The 23,207-nt window shown below is 48.9% G+C and overlaps 10 protein-coding genes across 10 annotated transcripts; 3 read left to right on the forward strand and 7 right to left on the reverse strand.

The window, feature by feature from the left end:
* Nucleotides 1-1,051: 1,051 nt before the first annotated feature.
* Nucleotides 1,052-1,644, reverse strand: BO88DRAFT_402091 (uncharacterized protein). The gene is made up of 2 exons (XM_025706013.1): nucleotides 1,306-1,644; nucleotides 1,052-1,220 (listed from the first exon to the last, which is right to left on the reverse strand). The coding sequence occupies exon 1, from the start codon at nucleotides 1,588-1,590 to the stop codon at nucleotides 1,384-1,386; it is 207 nt and encodes a 68-aa protein (XP_025566832.1). The 5' UTR covers nucleotides 1,591-1,644; the 3' UTR covers nucleotides 1,052-1,220; nucleotides 1,306-1,383.
* A 3,196-nt stretch (nucleotides 1,645-4,840) lies between these two features.
* BO88DRAFT_175897 (uncharacterized protein) lies at nucleotides 4,841-5,733 on the reverse strand. The gene has a single exon (XM_025701702.1). The coding sequence runs from the start codon at nucleotides 5,526-5,528 to the stop codon at nucleotides 5,037-5,039; it is 492 nt and encodes a 163-aa protein (XP_025566833.1). The 5' UTR covers nucleotides 5,529-5,733; the 3' UTR covers nucleotides 4,841-5,036.
* A 1,225-nt stretch (nucleotides 5,734-6,958) lies between these two features.
* Nucleotides 6,959-8,336, reverse strand: BO88DRAFT_402093 (uncharacterized protein; the record flags this gene model as incomplete). The annotated part of the gene is made up of 6 exons (XM_025706014.1): nucleotides 6,959-7,336; nucleotides 7,387-7,859; nucleotides 7,921-7,988; nucleotides 8,038-8,074; nucleotides 8,126-8,145; nucleotides 8,194-8,336. Coding segments are annotated over 6 exons (1,096 nt in total), but the record flags the coding sequence as incomplete, so codon positions are not given.
* BO88DRAFT_175910 (uncharacterized protein) lies at nucleotides 8,189-9,322 on the reverse strand. The gene has a single exon (XM_025701703.1). The coding sequence runs from the start codon at nucleotides 9,150-9,152 to the stop codon at nucleotides 8,547-8,549; it is 606 nt and encodes a 201-aa protein (XP_025566835.1). The 5' UTR covers nucleotides 9,153-9,322; the 3' UTR covers nucleotides 8,189-8,546.
* Nucleotides 9,323-10,257: 935 nt separating this feature from the next.
* Nucleotides 10,258-11,752, forward strand: BO88DRAFT_402096 (alkene reductase). Its single transcript, XM_025706015.1, has 3 exons — nucleotides 10,258-10,556; nucleotides 10,619-11,254; nucleotides 11,304-11,752. The coding sequence occupies exons 1-3, from the start codon at nucleotides 10,299-10,301 to the stop codon at nucleotides 11,664-11,666; spliced, it is 1,257 nt and encodes a 418-aa protein (XP_025566836.1). The 5' UTR covers nucleotides 10,258-10,298; the 3' UTR covers nucleotides 11,667-11,752.
* Nucleotides 11,729-12,865, reverse strand: BO88DRAFT_359213 (SDR family NAD(P)-dependent oxidoreductase; the record flags this gene model as incomplete). Its single annotated transcript, XM_025703814.1, has 6 exons — nucleotides 11,729-12,007; nucleotides 12,055-12,107; nucleotides 12,157-12,179; nucleotides 12,236-12,348; nucleotides 12,402-12,771; nucleotides 12,826-12,865. The coding sequence occupies 6 exons, from the start codon at nucleotides 12,863-12,865 to the stop codon at nucleotides 11,818-11,820; spliced, it is 789 nt and encodes a 262-aa protein (XP_025566837.1). The 3' UTR covers nucleotides 11,729-11,817.
* Nucleotides 12,866-13,722: 857 nt separating this feature from the next.
* On the reverse strand, nucleotides 13,723-14,109 carry BO88DRAFT_450406 (uncharacterized protein; the record flags this gene model as incomplete). Its single annotated transcript, XM_025710562.1, has 1 exon — nucleotides 13,723-14,109. The coding sequence occupies one exon, from the start codon at nucleotides 14,107-14,109 to the stop codon at nucleotides 13,723-13,725; it is 387 nt and encodes a 128-aa protein (XP_025566838.1).
* A 1,399-nt stretch (nucleotides 14,110-15,508) lies between these two features.
* Nucleotides 15,509-17,234, forward strand: erg4A (c-24(28) sterol reductase). The gene is made up of 5 exons (XM_025706016.1): nucleotides 15,509-15,543; nucleotides 15,598-16,425; nucleotides 16,476-16,807; nucleotides 16,855-17,072; nucleotides 17,120-17,234. The coding sequence occupies exons 1-5, from the start codon at nucleotides 15,518-15,520 to the stop codon at nucleotides 17,129-17,131; spliced, it is 1,416 nt and encodes a 471-aa protein (XP_025566839.1). The 5' UTR covers nucleotides 15,509-15,517; the 3' UTR covers nucleotides 17,132-17,234.
* On the reverse strand, nucleotides 16,999-19,852 carry BO88DRAFT_485333 (transcription factor domain-containing protein). The gene is made up of 8 exons (XM_025712337.1): nucleotides 19,727-19,852; nucleotides 19,648-19,671; nucleotides 19,475-19,590; nucleotides 19,054-19,427; nucleotides 18,712-19,007; nucleotides 18,232-18,666; nucleotides 17,946-18,181; nucleotides 16,999-17,898 (listed from the first exon to the last, which is right to left on the reverse strand). Exons 1-8 carry the CDS (start codon nucleotides 19,775-19,777, stop codon nucleotides 17,472-17,474), a joined length of 1,959 nt encoding a protein of 652 aa, XP_025566840.1. The 5' UTR covers nucleotides 19,778-19,852; the 3' UTR covers nucleotides 16,999-17,471.
* A 340-nt stretch (nucleotides 19,853-20,192) lies between these two features.
* aguA (alpha-glucuronidase) lies at nucleotides 20,193-23,004 on the forward strand. The gene has a single exon (XM_025706017.1). The coding sequence runs from the start codon at nucleotides 20,344-20,346 to the stop codon at nucleotides 22,867-22,869; it is 2,526 nt and encodes an 841-aa protein (XP_025566841.1). The 5' UTR covers nucleotides 20,193-20,343; the 3' UTR covers nucleotides 22,870-23,004.
* Nucleotides 23,005-23,207: the final 203 nt, after the last annotated feature.

The raw sequence follows: 23,207 nt of genomic DNA on the forward strand, positions 1-23,207 counted from the left end.
TCTTCAGCAACGACAAAAGTCCTGCATAACTCCTAATAATACCCCCAACCATCACCACAACGCCCCCACCCCCGGTCCATTCCAGCAAAAGCACAGAGAGGATCCGATATTCCCCTAACGAGCCCAGGATATGAATCCTGTCGGCTCCAACTTCTCCCGAGGGCAAGTCAAATCCACCCAGTCATGCAATGAGTCAGTGATTCAAACACGAAGTACGCAATCCCCCCCTACTATATCACACCCAATTATTTACACTTTTGACGTTTTCTTCAATATAGCAAACAAATAACGCCACTAGACTAAGACTCCGGAGCGACAACGGAGTCGGAATCGGAAGGATATGGTCTGCTTCACATAATCTGTTGACTACTGGATTACTAGAGAGTCCGGGGATATTCCGCGTTTAGGTTACCGTGTGGATGCCTTGGAGGGTCAGGTATTAGCCTCTCCAGTCCTAATTGCTGATCAAGATGTTGTTTTCAGTGGAGGTGGTTACCTATGTACGTTGCATCTAGCGTAACGGCTTCAGTACTGTCTCCATTGTGGACTCTTATTTGTCGTACAGGTGAGGCTATATTGATAGTCATAGTAGGTAGTGGTATATCTGCACCTGCGATTACTTACCTGAAGTAGAAATTGTTGAACATCGTTATTACTGGTCAATTATTATATCTCTGCTAGCCGCAGGGCGGGATATACGATAGTAAGGCTACATCTGCCTGGTGTGGTAAATCGATCCCATTCACCCGTTCACTGTGGAGATGCATCACAACATTCGCCGATTGTTGCCTCTATGGCGAATCCTTACCCTCCGATATCCGCTGCATGTCTGCCCAGAAAGCTTCTATAATCCTTTGCTCCAAGAGGATGTGATTGACAGGGAGGGAAGAGGTGTGGTGGACAGGTAGCAGATACGTGCCGTGTCTAGCTAGGGGTGTGGTGAAGTCTGTGGGTATCTCTCTATTTGTTATCGTGCGACATGCCATTCTCTGTGAGTGGGTGTCTGGTCTTTCGCCACTTGGTTACTCACATTCTGCAAGTGGAGAGTCTAGGACGGCAGGGCTACATGTTACAGCTGGGGAAGGGATAACGGGAGTATTCCTGTCTCGGGAGCTAATCAACACACGGAGGTTGATGGAGGGAAGGATAGTTGATCCATTTGACCGAAAGACCTCGAGGACATTGAAGACTTAATCGAGAGAAATCATTACTATCATTGCGTATGTTCATATCTTCTTTCTACTATCTCATCATACTGTCTGACAAACTATCCGCCTCGTGAACTAACCCCCCATTCAAATGTAGAAAGTCATGATATCAGCCAACGTATTGATCTTCTTCCTTGATGCACCATCCTTCACCACAATAAGTCGAACTATACCTTCAGACACCTTCAATTATTCCCGGACTACCGTCCTCGTTATTCCAGTCTGCTCTATCCTCGAATGCTGCTAATGTGCGACCAGACCATACTCCCCAAGCTGAAAAGTAGACAAGAAAAGTCAAATTCATCTTCATTGACACTCCAAGCAGGATGACAATGAGCACATCCATGCATAGCCCATCATTTGCCTTGCCGAGATGCAGCATAATTTATACCTCGTTTCTCGAGGTGGATGTCAAGGCAGAAGTATGAAATAATAGGTAACACCCATTCTCGGAGAGACCGTTGTTCAATCCTCATTTTATCTATAGTGAAAAGGATTATATTAAAGACCGCCGTTCAGATCTAGCTCTCTGTTTGTAGCATGGTATCGGTACACCTCACGTCTCGTCTATTAAAGATTCCACATCTGTTCCTAGTATGGAGGACACTCTTGAGTGCCCATACCGCTGCGTCCATATCTCCATCACTAATGTTCCGGCCTTGAGAAATCCCCTCGTTCGAGAGCAAATTCTCAGCATTGACCATGGACCTCTCCAGAAAGTGTATGAGTATCACACTGTCTTCTCAACTCTTCTCATAATAAGCTGTCACTGGCAAACCCTCAGTTCAAATTTGCTGAAAGGCTACTTGCTTCCTGGTCAGATCAATGGTCGCCGTGCACCCTCCAAGATATACTCATTTCCCCTAGTAAAGAGAAAGCGCTGCAAGGCTGAGTAATCCAGGCCTTTTGTTTTCCCTGGATCTTTATGGAAATAAAATACCTTATTGAGCAGCTTCATCGATGGAAATAGGTTCTTGCCTAGTTCTGGGAGGGTTCCCTTTCTGGTCGCATCCGGGTCAAAGTTGAACTCGAAAGTGTACATACACCAATTCATCATTTTTCCAGAGGAGTGATACTCAGTCGAGAAGTGCGTGCATTGTAGAACGTGACATAAAGAGTACCTTGCTCAACGACTAAGGGCATATACCGGCAACAGGCAATCCAACCACATGCTGAGCATGCAGTGGTTTGGTTCATGATTAAGAGCAATAAGTGAATAGAATACCGCCGCACTAAAGCTGGTATCACTGGAAGGTCGACTTTCGCCTTCTGGAATGTCAGGATAATATATCCCAGCCTTCGAGGGGAGAGAAGAACGCCGGCGCATGCCCTCATATAGCGATATTCGGCTGGAAGAGACACCATATTCGGTTTTTTCTATGCCAATGATGCGATAGACATGTAACTTTTCGTGTAGATTTTGTTTGCGTACTGTGATGTTCTCAATGTCCACGGACAGAATGGAAATGCTAAGCTGTCTTCGGAGTCGCACAGGGAGGTTTTTGTTTCTTCACCGCAGCATTAGGCTGTCAGCTAGGATGTCTTTGCGTAACCCTGTAGTTAGCATTTATTTGGTTCGATCCTTGACTACGTCATTTCTTGTGGCATTCTCGCTGTTTTTCTTGCGTCGTTCCAGCTTTCGATGGTCTTTCGGGTTGGTTACTAGACTTATGCTTTTCCTTTGCCATCACAATAGGTTTCATATGATCATAGCCGAAACACCTTCAAGGTCGTCCTCCATGATCCTCTTCTTCCTTTTTGGGAGATCTGCCAATAATATGCACGATATGTCATGCTTGATGTCTCATTTGTGGTCAAGAAGACTGTTCCACTTGAACAAGTCACTCCGCGAAGACCAACTACCCAACCAAGCAACGCACAAGCATGCACGACAAGATGTAGTTGACGATGCCGCACATGCATAGCATGAGAATTCTGCTCTACGCAGTGGAGCCAACGACGGTTCGATGACAGCAATCAGCATTTCCAGGCACCGCTCAAGAAAGATCGATATAGTTCCTTTCTGCCGAGGTTATCTTCCTTTTGGTAGATTTACCATTTGGGATTGTTCATTGCCAGCGCAGCTGCCTCTTCACGCTGATAGACAATGGTGTTATACATGACATCGGCATGCTCGGTAATGTATGGGAAGGTATTCCACATCACATATGCGGTGAAGCGGCGCCTCCTGGCCCTTCTGGATAAACCCCTTGTTAGTAGCCGTCGGATATGTGTCTGATAACGAAATACATGCAGTAAAACGGGTGAATATGTTGTGTTTGAGACCTCTCTCTTAAAGAAGAAGATGCCCGTGGGACATTGAGTACTAATTCTGCATTGGATCATCTGATTCACGAATATAGTCCCATGAAACCAGCTATCATGTAAAAGGCGGTATCAGTCTTTTATATAAAATCTTTGAGCTCGGAGACGACAGCCTTATTCTTAGCGCCATGCTTTTTGGTTAATTCTTCATCAGGTATATTATTTTTCTGTCGTTCTGTATCGTGGAGTTTTGATATGTTTATTAATACCTGTCTGGTATTATCCCACGTTTCAGTCTTGGTCCGACAGGCTTCTTGATGGTCATATTCTAATACTTGCAATCTTGCCAGTGCTTTCCATAACTTTTTCTTTCGTAGCCTCTGACCTTCTGTAAGTTCTCTTGTCGGGGGTAGAACCCTCTTTGGGATGATCAAGCCGGCATCCTTCAAGGCATCGATGATCTATAAACTTAGTTAATATTGATATCTATTAACAAGATGGGTCTGCTTTTATTTCTTCATCATGCAATGCCAGTGCTCTTGTTCAACGGCCGGTCGAGGCCATCACTAAAAACATAAGATTAGAGTGCCCTGTTTGTTAGAGAAAATTAATGCTTGTGTTGGTAACACATGGTGGTTTATGGAGAAAGCTTAGCATGATCGCTATCTTCGCATAGAATGATGTAACAGGGCCAATCAGCGGACCAGATCTTCGCGTCTGTGGAGCTGGGAAGTGGCATTATGTGTTGATATCATGTTCGAGTGTTTTCGAATATCCCGTGAGAGAGCCTTGGCTAAGGCTAAGGTTATGCTTGTGAATTGCGTTTATAAGGGACCCATGACCAAGATGAATAGGTAGATGATGTATATCCTGATTTTGCTCTATGTTGAGAAGCTGGTAATTGATAATGATGAGCAATCGACTCAAGAGTGGGTGTCGATGCAGCTTGTAACTTATAAAGCTGTTTATCTCTTGCAGGAAGTATAAGAGGAGGTGAGTGTCCACGGACTCTGTATGACGCTTTCCGGAATTGTGTCGCCCAGTCGTAAGTGAAATTGTTCACCTGTCCTCGACGGTTTTCAACTGGCCGCGCGACGATAAGATGTGCTTGCTGTATGCTGTGTCTCATGGCATGTAGCAAAATATTAATTTCCCCTTCAGTATACGTCATCAACGGGAGCCAGTCACGTCTCGAAATTTCCCGATTCCAGCTGTATAGGATATCATTTCAGCCTGGGTAAGATGCAGCCACCGGAACTACTCCTGGTGGAGAGTAGATATAGTAGGTGGCATCCAAAGAGTTATACATGACCACCGTTATGCGAAGTTGAACCCAGGTGTGTCAGACCAGGGTGGGTCATTCTATAACAATCGCCAGTTATTTTATTCTTGTTGTCCTCCATTTACCTGCGCATCTGGCACTGGCCGTCACTATGACAATATGATTTCAGCGTATAGGTTTGCATTTTTACGCCGAGAACCTGAGCCCTGATTCCTGAAACCGGCAGTTCGTAGTTATCACGTAGAAGAAGTATCTCACCATGGTTTTCCCTGGTTCCAGAACTAAACCACAATCGTAAATGTAGCCTTTTCAGATGGGCAGTACTGCCTCTGGATGTACATTGACATTCTCAGCCAAGTGTAGGTCAAACTTTCATTGGGACAGGAGATAGCAGAACCCACTAGACCACATTCCCCACACACCTGGCAGACCGCAATAGTTGAAGCAGGTTGTATGACTTTTGCCCGAGCTGTTATATATAACGACGATTTGTCTCGAAGTATATGATTGATCACAGGAAACGACGGTGGATTATCTGGTGGTCTTTCAAAAACCACAAGAACTGCGTAGCTCTTCCACCCACATGGTAGTAAAGTTTCTGAAGCATAAATTGAGCTCATATCGAACCAACCTAGCCCAACTATATGAACTAGTACTGCAAGCCCGATGAAGGAAGTTATCGACTCTGGGTTGATTTCTCCTTCCATATGTCCAAGCATTCTCTCATTATACATCTCGACATCTGCAACCAGACACCCGGTTACGGATATCATTGACACTCCACAGAATAAGTTGATAGGTACCCAAACTTCTTTTGTGACGTTTCGATTTGGCCATGTGTATAGTCTTGTTGCATCGTGCCAGATTTTGCTGTGAAGGTGTTATCTCATGGTCAGTGAGTCTCGGGGGTATCACCGTCCCGTGGGTACATCGTTCTGATGGACGATAAACGATTCATTTTGACCGAAAGCAACAGTTTCTGTCCAAAGCATAATATATATATAATATTAGCTTCTTCCGTACAAGGGTCCATGTGCGTTGAACTCCCAGTTGCACGTAAGTACTAGCAGTACTCAGTAACCCGAGCCACAGACACAGGATGCCGGAATTTCATCATGGTTCTTATAGCTCGGCAAACTCTTGCATGCCTCATCTTCGTCGGTGAATTGGTAACCATTCCTTTTCATTTGCGATGTGTATATATTCTTCGACTGTTGGCTGGATTGAAATTAGAGCATGCTTTCTTTGACAGAGCTCCATTGGAGATATTCAGCTGCGTGGTATATGCTTGTGTCGAAGACATTTGTTGTCTGCTATCTTCGAGCGAGAAGGAGTATCTGAACGGTAATAGCCGCGACAAGCATGGCATTTGACAGCTTCCAAAGTCTAGTAGTGCGATTCTTTCTGGCTTGCCACACCACAATGTGCGTAAAGTGCTCTGTAGTTCGCGGTGTGGTGCTATAGACAACATTCGTGATTACGGAAACATCCGCGCTGTGGTATATATCTATATCGTACTTTCTGTTAGCATTTCTCAGCATACCATGAATGACATGATGTACTTGATCAACTCACTAGCATGCAGGCATGTTATAGCAGAGAACAGCGACTTCCCGCTTCCCAGATCTACCACTACCACTACCACATCCGCCTCGACGAGGAGCAGATATCCCTCTGCCCATGGAGGCTATATTTGATGGTCAGGATATGCATTTCTCTCTGCCGAGCTCGGATTATGTCCGGCGTAGTAGGTATATATAGATCATGAAGATGGATGGGGAAGAGGGACAGGATGGGATGGGATGGGAGGAAGGTCGGATTTATATAGAGGTCTGTTATTCCTGGGGTGAATTAGTTGAAGTATTCAATATAGCGACAAGATGTTCATTATCTGGGGTTGAATGAGGGTTGGGCTTGAATTGGCGTCTTGGCGGAGTTGAATGGGAGGGTTCAGGGGTGAATTAGTCAAGTCGGTGTGCACTAGCAAGATTAATAGTTAGGCTTCCTAGATTCGTGGAAAGGCGTGTCTTGGCCATTGTTTCATTGTTGGCTGTGAAGGTGAAAGCATTCCTATGCCAGTTGACCAAATCATACATAAATAGAATCCATCAGAAAAGGAAATATTAAAGAGTGTAGTCTATCGCTAAACCATAGTTCGGACGAAGTCATTAACCGAACACCATACCGCCATAAATCACAAAGCCGCCCACCCAGGGTATACAATCATTAGTGAAAACTGCCGTGATGGTGGCTTTCATGACTTTCACCATCGGCCACCATCTCTATCGTTTGTGACACATCCACCGTCTTGTGAATGCCTCCAGCCTCATTACCTGCCATGTCGACCGTCCCTGCAAATGTAATCAGATGTGACTGGTCGGAGGCGGACTCGGTGCCATCGGCGCGGCGGGAGTTACCGAATGAAAATCGCTTGTTGCTTCCCTTGAGCTTGCTAAGGTTGACGGAGGACTCTGGTTCGTAATAACGTTGAGAACTGTACTCCTTCTTGCGGAGCTTATTGACGAGGATGTTGATCGTGGGGAGACAAGCGCAAATCATGGCCACGCCTCCTTCGGCGTTTCTAGTTTGGTGTTAGTCTGCAGCATCGATTATTCTAGAATAATGACTTACCCTGAGAGAATAACGATCATAAAGACAATGGTCTGATCCCTGGAGCTACCATCACGCAAGACCAGAACCAGCCGGTACAAACTGAAGGCTGTGGCCAGACCACCCGCCGACAGCATGCCGATGACCCGCAACTTCTTGCTCCGCGACATCTGAAGCGACCAGGTGAGTGGCAGAGGTAAAATCAGGATAATAAAATCGGTCACCACACTGATGACAGAGTCGGCAATCAGGGCGGCCCGTTGATTGAGACAGCGTGCCTTTGGATCGAGCGTCCAGTATCCCGGAACCGGGTCGCACATGCGGATCTTAACGACCTCGGCAACGATGTAGTATATGCAGAGACAGCCGAGGAGGCCGTAGATAAAGTAGATTTTGGAACGGTAAGGACTGAAGATGCGAATGAGAATAGAAAGGAGTGCGATCTTGACGAAGAGTGCCATGGGGCAGTAGAGAACGGTGGCGATGTAACAGAACTAGTTTGATCCTCAATCAGCCGATGGACTTCAAGTCCTTCTGGTAGCCGGGCGTTCATACCTTGCGAAAAAGAACTTGGTGTGCTTCAGAGACATCGTCGATGTGGTAACCCCCGCCATAGTGACCCACTGGAGTCAAGTTAGTTGGAGCTGCTGGAAAGGTAAGAACGATGCATACCGGCAATAGCAATGCCACAGTATCCCATGAACAGAACCTGCAATAGTCAGTGAGTCGCCCTATGAAGGCATCTGCAGTCTCAACGTACCCATGCTATGAGACATGACCCTGGGAAAGTTAGCAAGGATTTTTTGGAGAGAAGTCAAGCAAACGTACAGTCTTCCACACCTACGAACTGTTTGTAGTAGATACGGATGGAGAAACGCAAGAGAACGAATACGCTAATGATCGGAATACACAAACATTGTGTGACGAAATTGATGGTGTTCAAAACATCCTTGGGATGACTGACAGTCATGGCGTGCCAGTGGTCAATGCAGCCTCTTCAAACAGGAAGAAACAACATGGAGCAAGACACTGACCCCGACGACCGCGGGGAGTCCACAAACATTTATAAATAGGTTCAAATTGCAGGCGCTTGGTCTGTCCATGCGCACAGCGTCGTCGCCCGGGATCAAGCTGGCGCTGCGCCGTCTATGATAGGCCCAGAAAGCCGCCTAGGGAGGCCCTCAACTTTGGGTCGGAAACTGGGAGAACAATCCGAGAAATGACTTCAATGGCACCGGGTCACGATCGTCCCGCCCAGGTGTAGATAGGAAAACCTTAAAAGGAGGGATACAGCACCTCCCCGATGCAGTTGGACTGGAAGGCGACCATGGAGTATCCGAGCGGATCGATCGTGATAGGCCCCGGAGGTCATAACGTCTACCTGTTTTGGGAATGATGGACAGGGAGAAGCAAAGATGCACCTTGCATGGATCGTCGTGGTTGCTTGCCACTGGGGCGTCGCACGCGATCGTGGTCTGGTCTAGTCTAGATATGTATCGTGCTATGTAAAATACACTCGGTGGTGTTGCGGCGGCGGCGTCCATGAGCCATGGTTGAGAAAAGTTGACACCCGTAGGCGGATCCTTAGCTAAGAGTGTCTCATTTCGACGCCGAAACTGGGGTTCGAGAGGGCGCCCCTCTGCGATGCCAATATTTTTTTTCATAATTACTATTGGATAATTGATTGTCAAATCCCTCTTCTCCTCCGGGCTAGCCGCGGAGACATGGCTGCAGGGCGTCGGAAATATCTCGAACGAACAATGGAGATAATCAGGAGTAATAACCATCCCCGATTATTGCTTCCTCCCCGGGCGCTCGTTCCAATAGCTCCTCGCGCTACCTATGCGCCAGATCCTGGCTGCATATAGGCTGTGGCGACGACGCACTATCTGTCATGGTGCTGCAGAAGAACCCGCCAAGGTTCCGACTGAGGGATTAGGGATCGTCGGTGTCCGAGCCAAACCACAATAGGGTATTCGGCATAAAGGAGAACGCTGGAAGGTGGGTTTAAAAGCAGCGTCTGTGAAAAGCCCGTGATGCGGCGGGCTCCGGCAAACTGTCATGGAGCCAGTCAACAATGGCAGAATGGATCCCTGGAATCACAAGCTTGACCGGCTAATTGTTGGCCTTAACGGGGGTTGTTCTTCCGGAAGACCGACTTGCGACACCGACCCGTAGTTTAGCGTGTGCCCTAAAGCCTCTAAAACCTCTAACGTAAACGCCAAGCGCCGCCATGAAGAATTTTGACTTTCGCTTGTTGTGTCTCGAGTGGAGCGTCGGATGGCTTCCATCCCTATTATTTACTGGCGAATGTGATGGCTCACATTTACCTCGCACTGTTCCCCCGTGTGATGTGAAGGAAGAATTGCCCCCAGGTTGTGTTACCTTTGACGAAGGTGGCTGCTATTGAAACTCACCTGGGCTTCTAGAAGACGCCTTTCTGCGCCCGATCAGCAAGGCTGCAGAAGGCTTGAGTCCCACGCGGTTTGCCACGCGCTGCATGTGTATAAGGGGTCAAGAGGAAACAGGAACCCGAGGTACAGATGACTAAACTGGAGTCGGGTGCAATCTGTGGTTCTGTGTAGGCTTCGTGGATACACCTCCACTTCCCAAGGTTCAGCCCGTCCCTCCATCCAATTTCTCGTGTCCTCGACACTCTGGTTGGGTTCCATTAACCTGTCAGGCTCCATCTGTCACCCTCATTTGGCAATGGGTCTGCTGCTCTCCGTTCCAGTCCACTGAGAAGAGGGAGGAGGCAATGAAGCGAGCAATAGTGAGAAGTAGCCTTCATGGTGAACGCTGGTTTGCTGTCGCACCACGGCCCGTGTCAACCCAGAAAGTTCCTCCCTAATTGTCCACTTGTGGCTCCCTCGTTTGTCTTTACCTTCCCAGGTAGCTTTCCCATAAATTGCACCTTTACGAGAATCCTCACAATGACCATTGTCCAGGCCCAAGGAGCGGATTCTAAGCTCTTTCAGCCGCTCGCCATTGCCAATGGCAAGCTCACTCTGAGCCACCGGGTGGTACACGCCCCCCTGACGCGCAACCGGGGCGAACCGTTGAACTCAAACAGTACTCCCGAGAATCCCAATCGGATTTGGTACCCTGGGGATCTAGTGGTCGAATATTATCGTCAACGGGCAACTCCAGGCGGGTTGATCATCTCGGAAGGCATCCCTCCATCGCTGGAGGTAAATACTCCCCAAATCCCAGCTCCGATGGGTCATTCGTCTGTTCTTTAACACGCAAGCAGAGCAATGGAATGCCAGGAGTCACCGGTCTCTTCACGGAAGAGCAGGCCGCCGGATGGAAACGAGTCGTCGATACAGTCCACGCCCAGGGCGGCTACATCTATTGCCAGCTGTGGCACGCCGGCCGTGCTACCGTCCCCCAGATGACCGGCTTACCCCCAGTTTCAGCCTCCGCCAGCGTTTGGGACGACCCCGAAGAGCGCTACACCCACCCCGCTGTGGGAGCATCGGAACCGGTTCGCTATGCAGACCACCCTCCGATTGAATTGACGGTCGCGCACATCAAGCAAACCATCCAGGACTATTGTAAAGCCGCCAAGACTGCCATGGAAATTGGCTTCGATGGCGTTGAACTACACTCTGGTAATGGCTATCTCCCGGAGCAGTTCTTGAGCTCAAACATCAACCGACGGACGGACGAATATGGCGGAACTCCAGAGAAGCGCTGCCGGTTCGTACTGGAGTTGATGAACGAATTGGCTCAGACGGTTGGCCAGGAGAATCTGGCTATTCGACTCACGCCGTTTGGACTGTATAACCAGGCGCGTGGTGAACAGCGCGTGGAAACCTGGACTTACCTGTGCGAGTCGCTGAAACAGGCGCACCCCGGTCTATCATACGTCAGCTTTGTGGAGCCGGTAAGCATTGTCTCATAACCGATTGATTCCCACTTACTAATGTGTTCAGCGCTACGAGCAAATTCACAGTTACGAAGAAAAGGATGCCTTCCTCCGCAGCTGGGGCCTTCCAAGTGTCGACCTCTCCTCCTTCCGCAAGATCTTCGGCTCGACCCCCTTCTTTTCGGCTGGTGGCTGGGATCAGACCAATTCTTGGGGCGTCCTGGAAGCCGGGAAGTACGATGGCCTCCTCTATGGACGGTACTTCACGAGCAACCCAGACTTGGTGGAAAGGCTGCGCAGGGGCATTCCCTTTACACCTTATGATCGCACCCGATTCTATGGACCCTTTGAGGATAACGCATTCCACTATGTGGACTACGAGCCTGCGCCGCAGAGCTCAGCCGGACAGGAGGTCCATGTCCGACTATGATTGATGATTTGTAGATACACATAATTGCAATGCTGGTTTAGCTTGATGAATTCAATTGCCCTCTGGTCCCTCCATTGAGAAGGCCGATCTGCCATGGTATTGACCCAGTGCTGTACGTAGGTAGATCTAGAAGCCTCAGTGCTCAAGGCGCTCAAGCCGTGTAACCGCCATCCACGACCAAGGCAGAGCCCACCATGTAGCTGCTCATCGGGGAGGCCAGAAACAGGACTGCGTCCGCGATTTCCTCTGGTTGTGCCCTACGGCCAATAGCGACTCGCTGTGCGTCTGGTTCCAGGAATCCCGCATCCCAATATGTGCGGATCATATCAGTGTCCGTGTATCTGGATCGTTAGCTAGCGGATGCTGTCCTGACCTACGGGGCACTTACCCAGGACAGATAGCGTTGATGCGTATCTCTTGTTGAATGTACGCTTTGGCGTCCTAAACCGGTTTAGTCTGACAATCTGGGGGATTATCATGACCAACAGACCATTTTTGAGAAAGCAACCACGGCTGCAACCATTAGCCATCTAGGTACATTCATCTACCAATCCCAGGTATCCACTTACCATGCTTGGAAGCTGTGTAGGCCGACAGTCCTGACCAACCCCCCGGAGCCACTACCCCGAACATAGAAGCCATATTCACGATTGTCCCCCGACCGAGACGCAAACCGCGCGATCTGCAAGACGCTTAGCCGGCCGTCTTCCCCTCAAGTGGACCAGTGAAACATACTCCTGCGTCAGCATCTGGCGTATCACGGCCTTTTGGCAGAGCAGCACCCCGGTCTGGTTAATATCGATCACCCTCTGCCATTCTGCTGCCGTCAGCTCATGGGTCGCGCTCGATTGCCCCACAATCCCGGCGCAGTGAACCGAGATATCGATGCGACCGAATCGCTCGACGGTGCGGCGCACGGCTTCATCCACGCATGCCTCCTTGGAGACGTCTCCAACCGTAAGTTCCACTGCAACATTGGGGTGTGAGGTAGCAAGCTCGTTTTTAGTGCGTTGGAGGAGTGTCTCGTTCACATCCAAGAGAGATACTGCTTCAATTCCATTCTGGGCAAGCGTGAAGGCGGTGGTCTTGCCAATGCCTGAGGCCGCTTAGCACGGTTTCCCGATCGGGCTAGGTTGAAATTACTACTTACCATTTCCACCTCCGGTGATAAACGCCGTTCCTGAAACCTTGCAAGCCATGATGACTGGTTGTAATAAGTAGCACTCCCTGCCGAATAGGTTGTCGACGAAGTCAGAATTCCAGTTGGCTGGTGAGTGCTGCACGTCCATATATCTAGTTGCTGGCCACTAGCCACCACCCCTCGTCAGGACTCGAGCGGGGTCAAGGCATTATTTTCTGTCTGTCTGCCTGCCTCGGTTATTTAACCAAGCACTAAGAAGTACTCAGTACGCATCGTTACCAGGGATTGCAGATGTCTCTTTTTACTTGCTTCATGTTGTTCTCGTTGGCGTGTACGTACCTCTCTTCAACCTGGTTGACTATAGCCTTCCTCTGAATCCATTGCCATTTGCTACTAGTATGACAACTAGCATCTTTCGCCCTATCTTCCATGGCTGGTATTCGGTACTATTCTCCTTAGTTTTCAAGGTGGCTGGCGATAGCTACGCTAGTGAATTTCTTTAGCATGTCAGCTTATGCATTTCTCGAATGTGCTCATCGTTCTTCACGTTAAACTTACCAGTCCGCTTAAATGACAAAGGATCTGGGGATCTCAAAGCTCATTGTTCCCGCATGTCAGGGAAGGTGCATGAGAAAGCTATGTCATCTGATCATTGATATGAAAAAGCAGATCATATTTCATGCATACATCATGATCATAAACGGTTCATAAAAAAATCCATTTCCAAAGCCGTCCAACAGAACATACTCAACAAAAACAATACAGGTATCATGTCACAAAGTCATATCCAACAAACAGCCCATAAAACAAGTATAACACCTATAAGCCCCTAACGAACATTAGCACGCCCATTCATACACCAAGACACCCATCCCGAAAGACATCAAACTCACATCAATCCCAATTAGATCCTAACTAGACCACCTCCGATCCCGGATGCTGCTGCTGCACCGGGTACACCACCGGCTCCGGCTTCTTCATCATCGTCTCAGAATATCCATACTCTCCTCCATTCATCGCCACAGGCTGCTGTCCCGCAGCATAAGCCTGATTATAGTATGGCGGGGCTGGTGTGCCCGGCTGCTGCTGCTGCTGCTGCTGTTGTGATTGCATTTGCATATGTGGATACATGTACTGCTGCTGGTACTGTTGCCGGTAGTACTGGGCGCGGAGCTTATCTTCGCGGCGTTCGCGCTTGCGTTCGCGACGGTGCTTGATGAGGAGGTAGATGCCGACGCAGATGGCAATGATGATGATAATGGGGATAATGATGATTTTTCCGATGATCTTGCCGATACTCATGTTGGGGAGGTTTGCGTTGTCTGGGTTAGAATGAGAAAGGAGGAGAGGGGGTGATGGTGAGAATCTATTCTCTGGTGAAGGTTGTTTTTATGGGAGATTTGATAGAAGTCGAAGATTGGTATGTAGGTAATCTATTGGCAGTATGTATGAGATTCTTGGAAGCTAGATAGATACCAGTAGTACGCAGGTAGTAGCCAAGCAGCCAAAGGACAGAGTCAGAAACAAATCAAGAAAGCCAAGATCTTCCCCCACAAGCTTTTATATCTCTCTGTGTCTAGCAAAGACGGCCTGGACCCTCCAGCCCTACCATAGGTTGGCACGCAGGCATGCGCGTTAGAACAATCAATCCTCAGCACGGGGGGTGATGAGCTACACTCCCTAAGGGAGGACGTTGCTGCTGAGCGCTTCATGGAGGATGCTGATTCGGTGGGTAGAGCCAGGACGGCAGCGTGAATATGCAGGCCGGTTCACCTCTGTCACACGCAGCCTTACGCGTTAGGTTAGCTCTTGGTGCATCCTTGATAAAAGCTTGGTTGATGAGCGTAAGAGTGGTGGTTGGAGGAGAGATGATGATCGGGGTAGAGGATGGGGCCAATCATGGTGGCGGGTTTGGCGCCGCGGGTGACAGTCGCGCATCAGCCTGGTGTCTGTCGAATCCTGGTAGGGCTGGAGAGGAGGGGAAATGGTTGAGTGGAAAATGCTGCATTGTTTTGCGTGATTTGAATCTATTTTTATTTAGGTTGGTATGAGGGGATTAAACTCGGAGACTAATACTAGTGATAGGTTAAAGAGCCAGTGGTACTACTGCCAGGTGATAGAAGCGATCCGTCCTCGAAATATACTGAATGACGAACCCCCGCATACTACTAAGTATGGTTGAATATAAAAAGAAGTAAAAGGCACACCATCAGTACAGGGCACGTAGTCAACCTTACTTGGCTTAAGTAGATGATTTAAAAGACATGTTTTACCGCGATGTCCGGATTTCATCCCATTGATCTTTCTCCAAGCCCCCTTTACCATTCATTTTCACAGTTACTACTTACTAGAATACACCCTCACGGTCGCTCGGGTCTAGCTGACCCTTACACTAACAGGAAAGCGGAAAAGGTCTCTCACCACCACAGACATCCTAATCTTATTTAAGACAATTTTCCCCATTAAGGACTTCGGTTAGACTAAAATGAATCGTAATTCTCCAGACATTGGGGTCCTCGCTACGATTATTGTGACCTGATTGAGCCGATCCCGAGGTTTCCGGGTTCGCCGCGGAGTCCGCGGAGAGCACGGCGGGCGCGGGCTTCACGGCAACGAGGAAGGTATACAACATGAACAGCAATGGTGAACCGATAAAAGTCCGCGGTCCCCCGATCTGTGAAAACCTAACAATTTGCATACAAGGAGAAGGATGTCCGCTATGAGCACGGCTACAAGGTAAGACAGACGCCTACCTAGACACGCCTCGCACAGAACACTAAATCCACCTAGCCACCAACCCAACATGAAGCAATCCACGAATCCGAGCCCGGAGAAATCTTCAAACGCCCACGAGGATGAGAAACTGACCTTCGAGTTCGGAGGTGCGCCGGGGGTTACCTTGCTGATGCTTGGATTCCCTCTCCTTATGTATTACATGTTCATAGGCGCGACCCTGTACGACGGCCACCTCCCCTTACCCGAAGAAAACCAGTCTATTACCGATTTCCTCTTCCACCTCGTTGACCTCGCCCATACGCATGCCTATCCCCACCGCAAGGCATGGATAATATACTGGACATTCCTTGTCCTCGAAGGACTCGGATACCTGTACCTGCCCGGTGTATACGGAAAGGGAAAATGCCTTCCTCATCTAAATGGAAAGCAGCTGGATTACTACTGCTCCGCGGCAGCGTCGTGGTATGTTACCATCGCTGCTGCGTTGGTACTCCACTTTTCCGGTCTCTTTCGTCTGAGTACGCTCGTCGATGAGTTCGGTCCGTTGATGTCTGTGGCTATCTGCTCTGGCTTTCTGGTCTCGGTTGTCGCGTACATGTCTGCCTTGCTGCGAGGTGCTCAGCATCGGATGACGGGATCGCATGTTTATGATTTCTTTATGGGTGCGGAGCTCAACCCTCGTTTGTTCCAGTGGCTTGATATGAAGATGTTCTTCGAGGTTCGCATACCCTGGTACATTCTGTTTCTGTTGACGCTTGGGACTGCATTGAAGCAGTGGGAAGACTATGGGTCCGTCTCTGGGGAAGTGTCCTTCCTGCTTCTGGCGCATTTCCTGTATGCGAATGCATGTGCTAAAGGGGAGGAACTGATTATCACGAGCTGGTAAGTTCCTCAATGCGGTGGACGAATCAACAGTACTGATTTTGGCGCAGGGATATGTATTATGAAAAGTGGGGATTTATGCTCATTTTCTGGAACCTTGCTGGTGTTCCTATGAGTTATTGCCATTGCACTCTATACCTGGCGAGCCATGATCCGTCAACGTATAAATGGAACCCTATAGCACTGGGCGTGCTATTTGTGATGTATATATTTGCATACTGGGTATGGGACACGTGCAACAGCCAGAAGAACCTCTTCCGAGCTCAGGAGAGAGGAAAGCCTGTGAATCGAAAGACCTTCCCTCAGCTACCGTGGAAATCGGTGAAGAACCCTGTCTGCATCAAGACAAAAACAGGAGATTCCATCCTGTGCAGTGGGTGGTGTAAGTTGTTCTTTTCTGTATCGCAATTCAGGGCTGATGAGGTGTAGATGGAATGGCACGTAAGGTCCATTACAGCTGTGACTGGTTTTTCGCTTTCTCCTGGGGCCTTATTACTGGCTTTAACTCGCCATTCCCCTGGTTCTACTCGTGCTTCTTCACTGTTATGATAATCCATCGTGCTCTGCGGGATATTGAACGTTGTCGCGAGAGATATGGAGAAGCTTGGCGCGAGTATGAGCGGAGGGTCCCGTACCTGTTCATTCCGGTAAGTCTCCTCGAGTTGCTGTTGTGATCAAGCTAACACCACAAAAGTATGTCTTCTAAGTCATTGGAATCAAGAGATGGGCCTTTCGGTAGGGCGTCTTATTTTAGTTTTCTAAAGGCCAAACCGTGCCTCACTTTCATTGGCTTGCCATTCTGTTGACCTGCGTTTGCCAACCACGTTTCCTAGCTGTATATAGGAATATTTCGAATCATTATAAGTCGTCAAGTGTCTCCATGTGGTTGCCTTATTCGTCAACATTAGCGATGATATGCATTTGGAAGGCACTGAGTATATTGTCCAGACTAACTTCCCATCTACTAGGCGTAAATAAGAGACTGAGAGAAACGGGTCTTCAAAGCCACGGTCAACAATTAGCAGTGAGAGGAATGCAAGGTGTATTCATTGGATTGAATCGCTATTAAGGTCGAAACTCAAAATATCCATGACCGATCGGTTAGTGCCAATGAAGCCATTCAAAAACATGGATATGTCTGCTTGGTTCATGGTGGAGTCAAATGTATCTTCTGGCCATGAAACATCTGGCAGGGCAATATTCCCGGGCCCATCAGTTGTTGGAATAACAAGAGATCCATCTTGGTGTTGCTCCAGCCCGGTTAGTGTCTGTTGTGAGTTCACAAGTATCTGAGCAGCCCGGACAAAAGCGTCACATATAGTGTATAAATGCATTGACCCTCGTGAAAGGCCTTTGATTAGCTCTAGGGAGCTGGCGGTATCCTGTAGCAGAGCGAGATCTGCTGTACTGGCGGTTGTGATTGCGTGGGTAAAGACGATGACGAAGGGTGTGAATGAAGGATAGAGAAGTATCCTGTCCCCTTAGTTTACTATCTCAATGCAGATTGAAGGGTGTCTTACCAGTTTACGTATTCTGTTTGTTTATGTGTCTGGCGACCGCGGAAGTAGGTGAAGCACTTGAGATGACTCTGTAAAGCAGCAGTCGCAGATGCATAGCACTGAGAAGAAACTGCCATCACGTCGCGTGGATGGGTTTGTGCACGATAGATGACGGTCAACACAGAGTAAGCTATAAAGTCTGCACAGGCTGCCATTCCATGTAGGGAGTCGGCATAAAGACCCCGACTAACATCAATCTTGTAAAACCGTCAGCCAACTTGACTACCTCAACAGGAGGAAGGCGTACCGCAAGAAGCTTGTCCCGTACTGTCATTAGGTCAGAGGACAGTCGCTCAATCGATGCTGATCGTTGCTCGTCACCTGCCCGACAAGCAGAGGTGGAGTACAGCTGGTCATAAACTCTACCCTGAACATTCGCGAATTCGACGATGACAAGCCCCATTAGATCCCACGGACGATGCTTGGGATCATTGGAGGGAGTATATAGGTCTGCATCGATATCGTGATCTTGAAAGTGAGATGTCACGCCAATATTGAGAGAGATATTCTTGTCGATGGTGTAAAGTGCCCAGAACGCATGGCGTTTCGCCTCAGCAATTATATACTCATCCTTTTCCAAAGTAGAACGTCGGTGTAACCCGATGCTCTGGCACATATTGAATGCCAGCGAAAGGAAGGTCCAGCACCGCTGGACGTCGGTTTCCTCTTGGGCTTTCAGAACCTGCATTCGTTAGCATTTGTAGCTCCTGAAGAGACTCAAACATACCCCAAGCAACAGTGCCTGTATCTTCTCCAAAGTCGGTTCAGATATAACCTCAGGTCCGCTCAAGCCAGCGGCAAAGTGGCGCTCACAGAGCGCAAGGCTTGATTGAAGATCGAAGTGTGCCAGATCGGGATCTCCCGCATGAAGATAATCGCGTATCACATAGAACAGGATACCATAGAAGAGCGTGAGCGAGCCAGGTGGGACAGGGTTCAGCGGGAAATATATTGACTGGCATAGATGTTCCACACGGGTTGAGTCTATCCAAGATTGACTGACCAGGAAGAAGGGAGGTTGAGCTATATTGCGTTAGTGATAGCATCTACAGGGGGTGGAGATGTATACATTTGACCTTCTTCACCACTGCTATGACCAGATCAACAGGTATCAATGTCTGGTTTAGTTGCACAGGTGATTGTGCTCTATTTCGATTCACGGCGTGATTGTGCCCATCGAGGCTGCTTTTTAGAGAGGAGAGCGCAGCAGACACATAATCTCCAATCTGTCCATCTCGGACAGTATTTGCTGCGGAATACGCTGCGTCCCTGGCTACAAGGGTCTCATGATGAAAAGATGACTGTCCCTCGAAAGGAGGAGCTGTTGGGCCGGTGCCTATTGGGTGAGAAGCCGGCTGTACTGAAGTTGGTGGCTTTGTTATCTGATGGAGTGCTTGCTGAATGGTTGCTAATTGTTCTTGGATTGCCGAAAACCTTTGCTCACTAACCTCAATTAGCCCTGCAAGCACTTATAGTCTAGCTTAACCTACTAATCGTCGGAATCGGCTCTGCGTGTCTCCGAAGACGTGACAGGCGTACCTGTCGGACCACAGGCGACTCCAAGAGCGCTGCAGCTGGAACAAGGAACTACTTTATCACACTTGATCTAAAGAGATTTGCATGAGCATAGGTCGAGTACTGATTTGGTCACAGGGTACGATACCTTCCGAAGCCGACAATTGTCGCACTGGTTGGAGTTAGTACTTGTTATAGATTAGATGGTGGCGGACAAGAAGCCGTACCGCGCGGGCCCGGAACGAGTTGCGGGCGATGGAAGGAGTTCGGGCAGCCATTGAGGTAAAGCCGATTACTTGAGAACGATGTCTCGCATATGATATCGGCACTTCTTTCCTAGGTTATGAAAACAGTCTGAGAGTAGTAAAGTGCCGAATGACAGGTAAGGGTGCGAGTAAGACCTCCAGTCATCTTGTGAAGGCGCCATTCCCGTTCAGGCTAGATTGAACCCAACGGAGTTTAGCGAGTCCCGTGACGCCCGCTCATCTGCCACGACGGGGCCTTTCCCAATCGGGAGGGTCTTGACGCTTCAATAACAAACTGAATTCGATGGTCACGGAGATTCTCCGAGGCTAAACTACTAACTCAGCGAGTCCCAGGGGAAGACTAGGCCAGTGCTTGTCGGCAAAAGTCGCCTTTGTCGATGCCACCAAACAATACGATTTACCCAGAGCAGCAACAATAGCCTGAATACAAAGTTTAGCATGAAATCCTTCCCCACGTCCGTGGCCTGACAATGCGGGGAGATCCTGCAGACAGGTCATGACGTGTGTATATATGATGGAGAAAAGGGCTGGTATCCCAAAATGCTTTGTGATGGCATAGCTGGAAAGAAACGGCCACTATGAGAGGTACGAATCTCTTTCATTTGACCCTGGCTCTTTTACTGTCCTTGGTAACGGCCGAGGATGGGTACAATGGGTGGCTCCGATATGCTCCCGTATCTTGCGATCTGCATTGTCGACAGGCTTTACCATCTCATCTTGTGTTGTTAAACAGCACCAAAGGAAGCCCGATCGAGACTGCAGGACGAGAATTAAAAGCAGGATTCCAATCGATTCTTTCGACGAACTTGACATCCCGTCCATTTCGATGCGATAGCCCCGCATCAATCCTGGTGGCTACCCTGGATGAGTACCGTCAAGAATGCCGGGACATCAACGTGCCCGAACTTGATCCCGATGGCTTCTGGTTACAATCCGAAGGGGACACAGTCCGCATCTTAGGCAACAATGCCAGAGGAGCCTTGTACGGGGCATACGAATACCTCGCTATGGTGGCACAGCAAAACTTCACTCGTGTCGCGTACACCACCAGCCCACATGCGCCGATCCGTTGGGTAAATCAATGGGACAACATGGACGGAAGTATTGAACGAGGCTACGGTGGCGCGTCGATATTCTTCAAAGATGGCACGGTGGTGGAAGACATGGCTCCTGTTGTGCAATATGCTAGACTGCTCGCATCTATCCGGATAAACGCAATTGTCGTTAATAATGTCAATGCGAACGCATCACTACTGCTACCCGAGAATATGAAAGGCCTGGGTCGCATAGCAGATGCCTGTCGACCATACGGTGTTCAAATTGGCATATCGCTGAACTTTGCTTCACCAGAAGACTTGGGCGGCCTAGAAACTTATGATCCGCTCGATCCTGGTGTCATTACATGGTGGCAGAATATCACCGATAACCTCTATACCTATGTACCAGACATGGCTGGGTACCTCGTCAAAGCAGACTCAGAGGGCCAGCCAGGTCCGGATACATATAATCGCACACTCTCACAAGGGGCAAATCTTTTCGCCCGTGCCCTGCAACCACATGGGGGTGTGCTTATGTACCGCGCCTTCGTCTACAACGACAACTTGAACGAGTCGGACTGGAAGGCTGATCGTGCCAAGGCGGCAGTGGAATACTTCAAGGACCTGGACGGTCAATTCGACGAGAACGTCGTGATACAAATAAAGTACGGCCCAATCGACTTTCAAGTACGCGAGCCTACCTCACCCCTTTTCGCCAACCTCTACCATACCAACACAGCCATAGAGTTGGAAGTTAGTCAGGAGTACCTGGGGCAGCAATGTCATTTGGTATACCTACCTCCGCTCTGGAAGACGGTCCTGGATTTCGACTTACGCGTAGATCACAAGCCTTCGATGGTCCGCGATATCATATCCGGACAGCGCTTCAACAGAACGCTCGGGGGCTGGGCAGCCGTCGTTAATGTGGGCACTAACACAACATGGCTGGGTAGCCACCTTGCTATGTCCAATCTGTACGCCTATGGTCGTTTGGCCTGGAGTCCGACCGACGATTCTGAACAGATCCTCAAAGACTGGACTCGCCTCACATTTGGACGAAATCACCATGTCATCGACACTATTGCTGATATGTCCATGACATCGTGGCCTGCCTATGAAAACTATACAGGCAACTTGGGCATACAAACCCTGACAGATATCTTGTATACTCACTATGGCCCAAACCCAGCTACACAGGATAACAATGGCTGGGGCCAATGGACACGTGCTGATCACAATTCAGTCGGGATGGACCGAACAATACGGAATGGCACTGGGTATACCGGCCAATATCCGGAGGAGGTTGCTCGCTTATACGAGTCACTAGAAACTACGCCAGATGATCTTGTCTTGTGGTTCCACCATGTACCATGGACTCATCGTTTGCATTCCGGGTTGACAGTCATTCAGCATTTCTACAACGCTCACTATGCAGGCGCAGAAGCTGCACACGGCTTTATCAGACAATGGGAGTCTTTGAAAGGGCTAATTGATCGGGAGCGATACGAGGCCATGCGGTCACGCCTTGTCTACCAGGCGGGACACTCCATTGTCTGGCGCGATGCTATCAACAACTTCTACTACAACATGACTGGAATTCCAGATGTGGCTGGCCGTGTGGGTCATCATCCGTGGCGCATTGAAGCTGAGAGTATGAGATTGGACGGATACCAGACGTACACTGTCAGTCCATTCGAGGCCGCTTCTAACACTACGGCAATTATTACCACTTCTAATTCAACGACTGGGACAGCAAGAACTACCATCAAAGCCCCTTCGGGAGTATATGATATAGGGGTGAACTACTACGATCTCTATGGCGGTCAATCCAAGTGGACATTATCTGTGGGTGACAAGGTAGTGGGTCAATGGCTTGGGGATATGGAGCATCAATCCCTAGGCCATACACCATCTATATACTTGGACGGTCACTCGGCCACCCGGATAACGTTTCATGGGGTCGTCGTCCGGCAGGGTGATCAGCTGAGGATTGTTGGTGAGGCGAATGGGGTCGAGCCTGCTCCAGTGGATTATGTAGTGCTGCTACCCCCAGGGGTGGTTGACTGATATCTACAAGGTCCTATGCCCTATATAATTGCCGAACGTATATGCAGATGAAACTTTCAGTGGCGTTCTATATCATTGGCGTTGTAGACAAGATTTATACACTCGGATCTCCCGCTGGAAGCTATTAGACGTGGCCAAAACAAAAAAAGAAAAGTGCATTTGCATTATGTCAAAGATCGCCTAAAATGCGATATTGGCCTTCATTTCAATTTGCATAGCGGTAGATATGGTCAGAACACAACCTTTACCGCCTTTATCCCATGGAGGCACACACCATGTCAAGTACTATCCGCGCCCCACGATCCCAGTACTCGGTCATCTATTATACCGATGTGATC

This window comes from Aspergillus vadensis (genome assembly GCF_003184925.1).
Source record: "Aspergillus vadensis CBS 113365 unplaced genomic scaffold BO88scaffold_3, whole genome shotgun sequence".
In the NCBI taxonomy this organism is placed as follows: domain Eukaryota; kingdom Fungi; phylum Ascomycota; class Eurotiomycetes; order Eurotiales; family Aspergillaceae; genus Aspergillus; species Aspergillus vadensis.

Excerpts from the sequence above, each read along its gene's own strand:
- BO88DRAFT_402091 (XM_025706013.1), bottom strand. The coding sequence starts at position 1,590 with ATGCTGCATCTCGGCAAGGCAAATGATGGGCTATGCATGGATGTGCTC.
- BO88DRAFT_175897 (XM_025701702.1), bottom strand. The coding sequence starts at position 5,528 with ATGATATCCGTAACCGGGTGTCTGGTTGCAGATGTCGAGATGTATAAT.
- BO88DRAFT_175910 (XM_025701703.1), bottom strand. The coding sequence starts at position 9,152 with ATGGTTATTACTCCTGATTATCTCCATTGTTCGTTCGAGATATTTCCG.
- BO88DRAFT_402096 (XM_025706015.1), top strand. The coding sequence starts at position 10,299 with ATGACCATTGTCCAGGCCCAAGGAGCGGATTCTAAGCTCTTTCAGCCG. Across the intron at positions 10,557-10,618 it reads GCATCCCTCCATCGCTGGAG|AGCAATGGAATGCCAGGAGT; the intron begins GTAAATACTCCC and ends ACACGCAAGCAG. Across the intron at positions 11,255-11,303 it reads ACGTCAGCTTTGTGGAGCCG|CGCTACGAGCAAATTCACAG; the intron begins GTAAGCATTGTC and ends TAATGTGTTCAG.
- erg4A (XM_025706016.1), top strand. The coding sequence starts at position 15,518 with ATGTCCGCTATGAGCACGGCTACAAG. Across the intron at positions 15,544-15,597 it reads GCTATGAGCACGGCTACAAG|CCACCAACCCAACATGAAGC; the intron begins GTAAGACAGACG and ends AAATCCACCTAG. Across the intron at positions 16,426-16,475 it reads GAACTGATTATCACGAGCTG|GGATATGTATTATGAAAAGT; the intron begins GTAAGTTCCTCA and ends ATTTTGGCGCAG.
- BO88DRAFT_485333 (XM_025712337.1), bottom strand. The coding sequence starts at position 19,777 with ATGGCTGCCCGAACTCCTTCCATCGCCCGCAACTCGTTCCGGGCCCGC. Across the intron at positions 19,672-19,726 it reads ACTCGTTCCGGGCCCGCGCG|TGCGACAATTGTCGGCTTCG; the intron begins GTACGGCTTCTT and ends AACTCCAACCAG. Across the intron at positions 17,899-17,945 it reads CAAACAGAATACGTAAACTG|GATACTTCTCTATCCTTCAT; the intron begins GTAAGACACCCT and ends CTAAGGGGACAG.
- aguA (XM_025706017.1), top strand. The coding sequence starts at position 20,344 with ATGAGAGGTACGAATCTCTTTCATTTGACCCTGGCTCTTTTACTGTCC.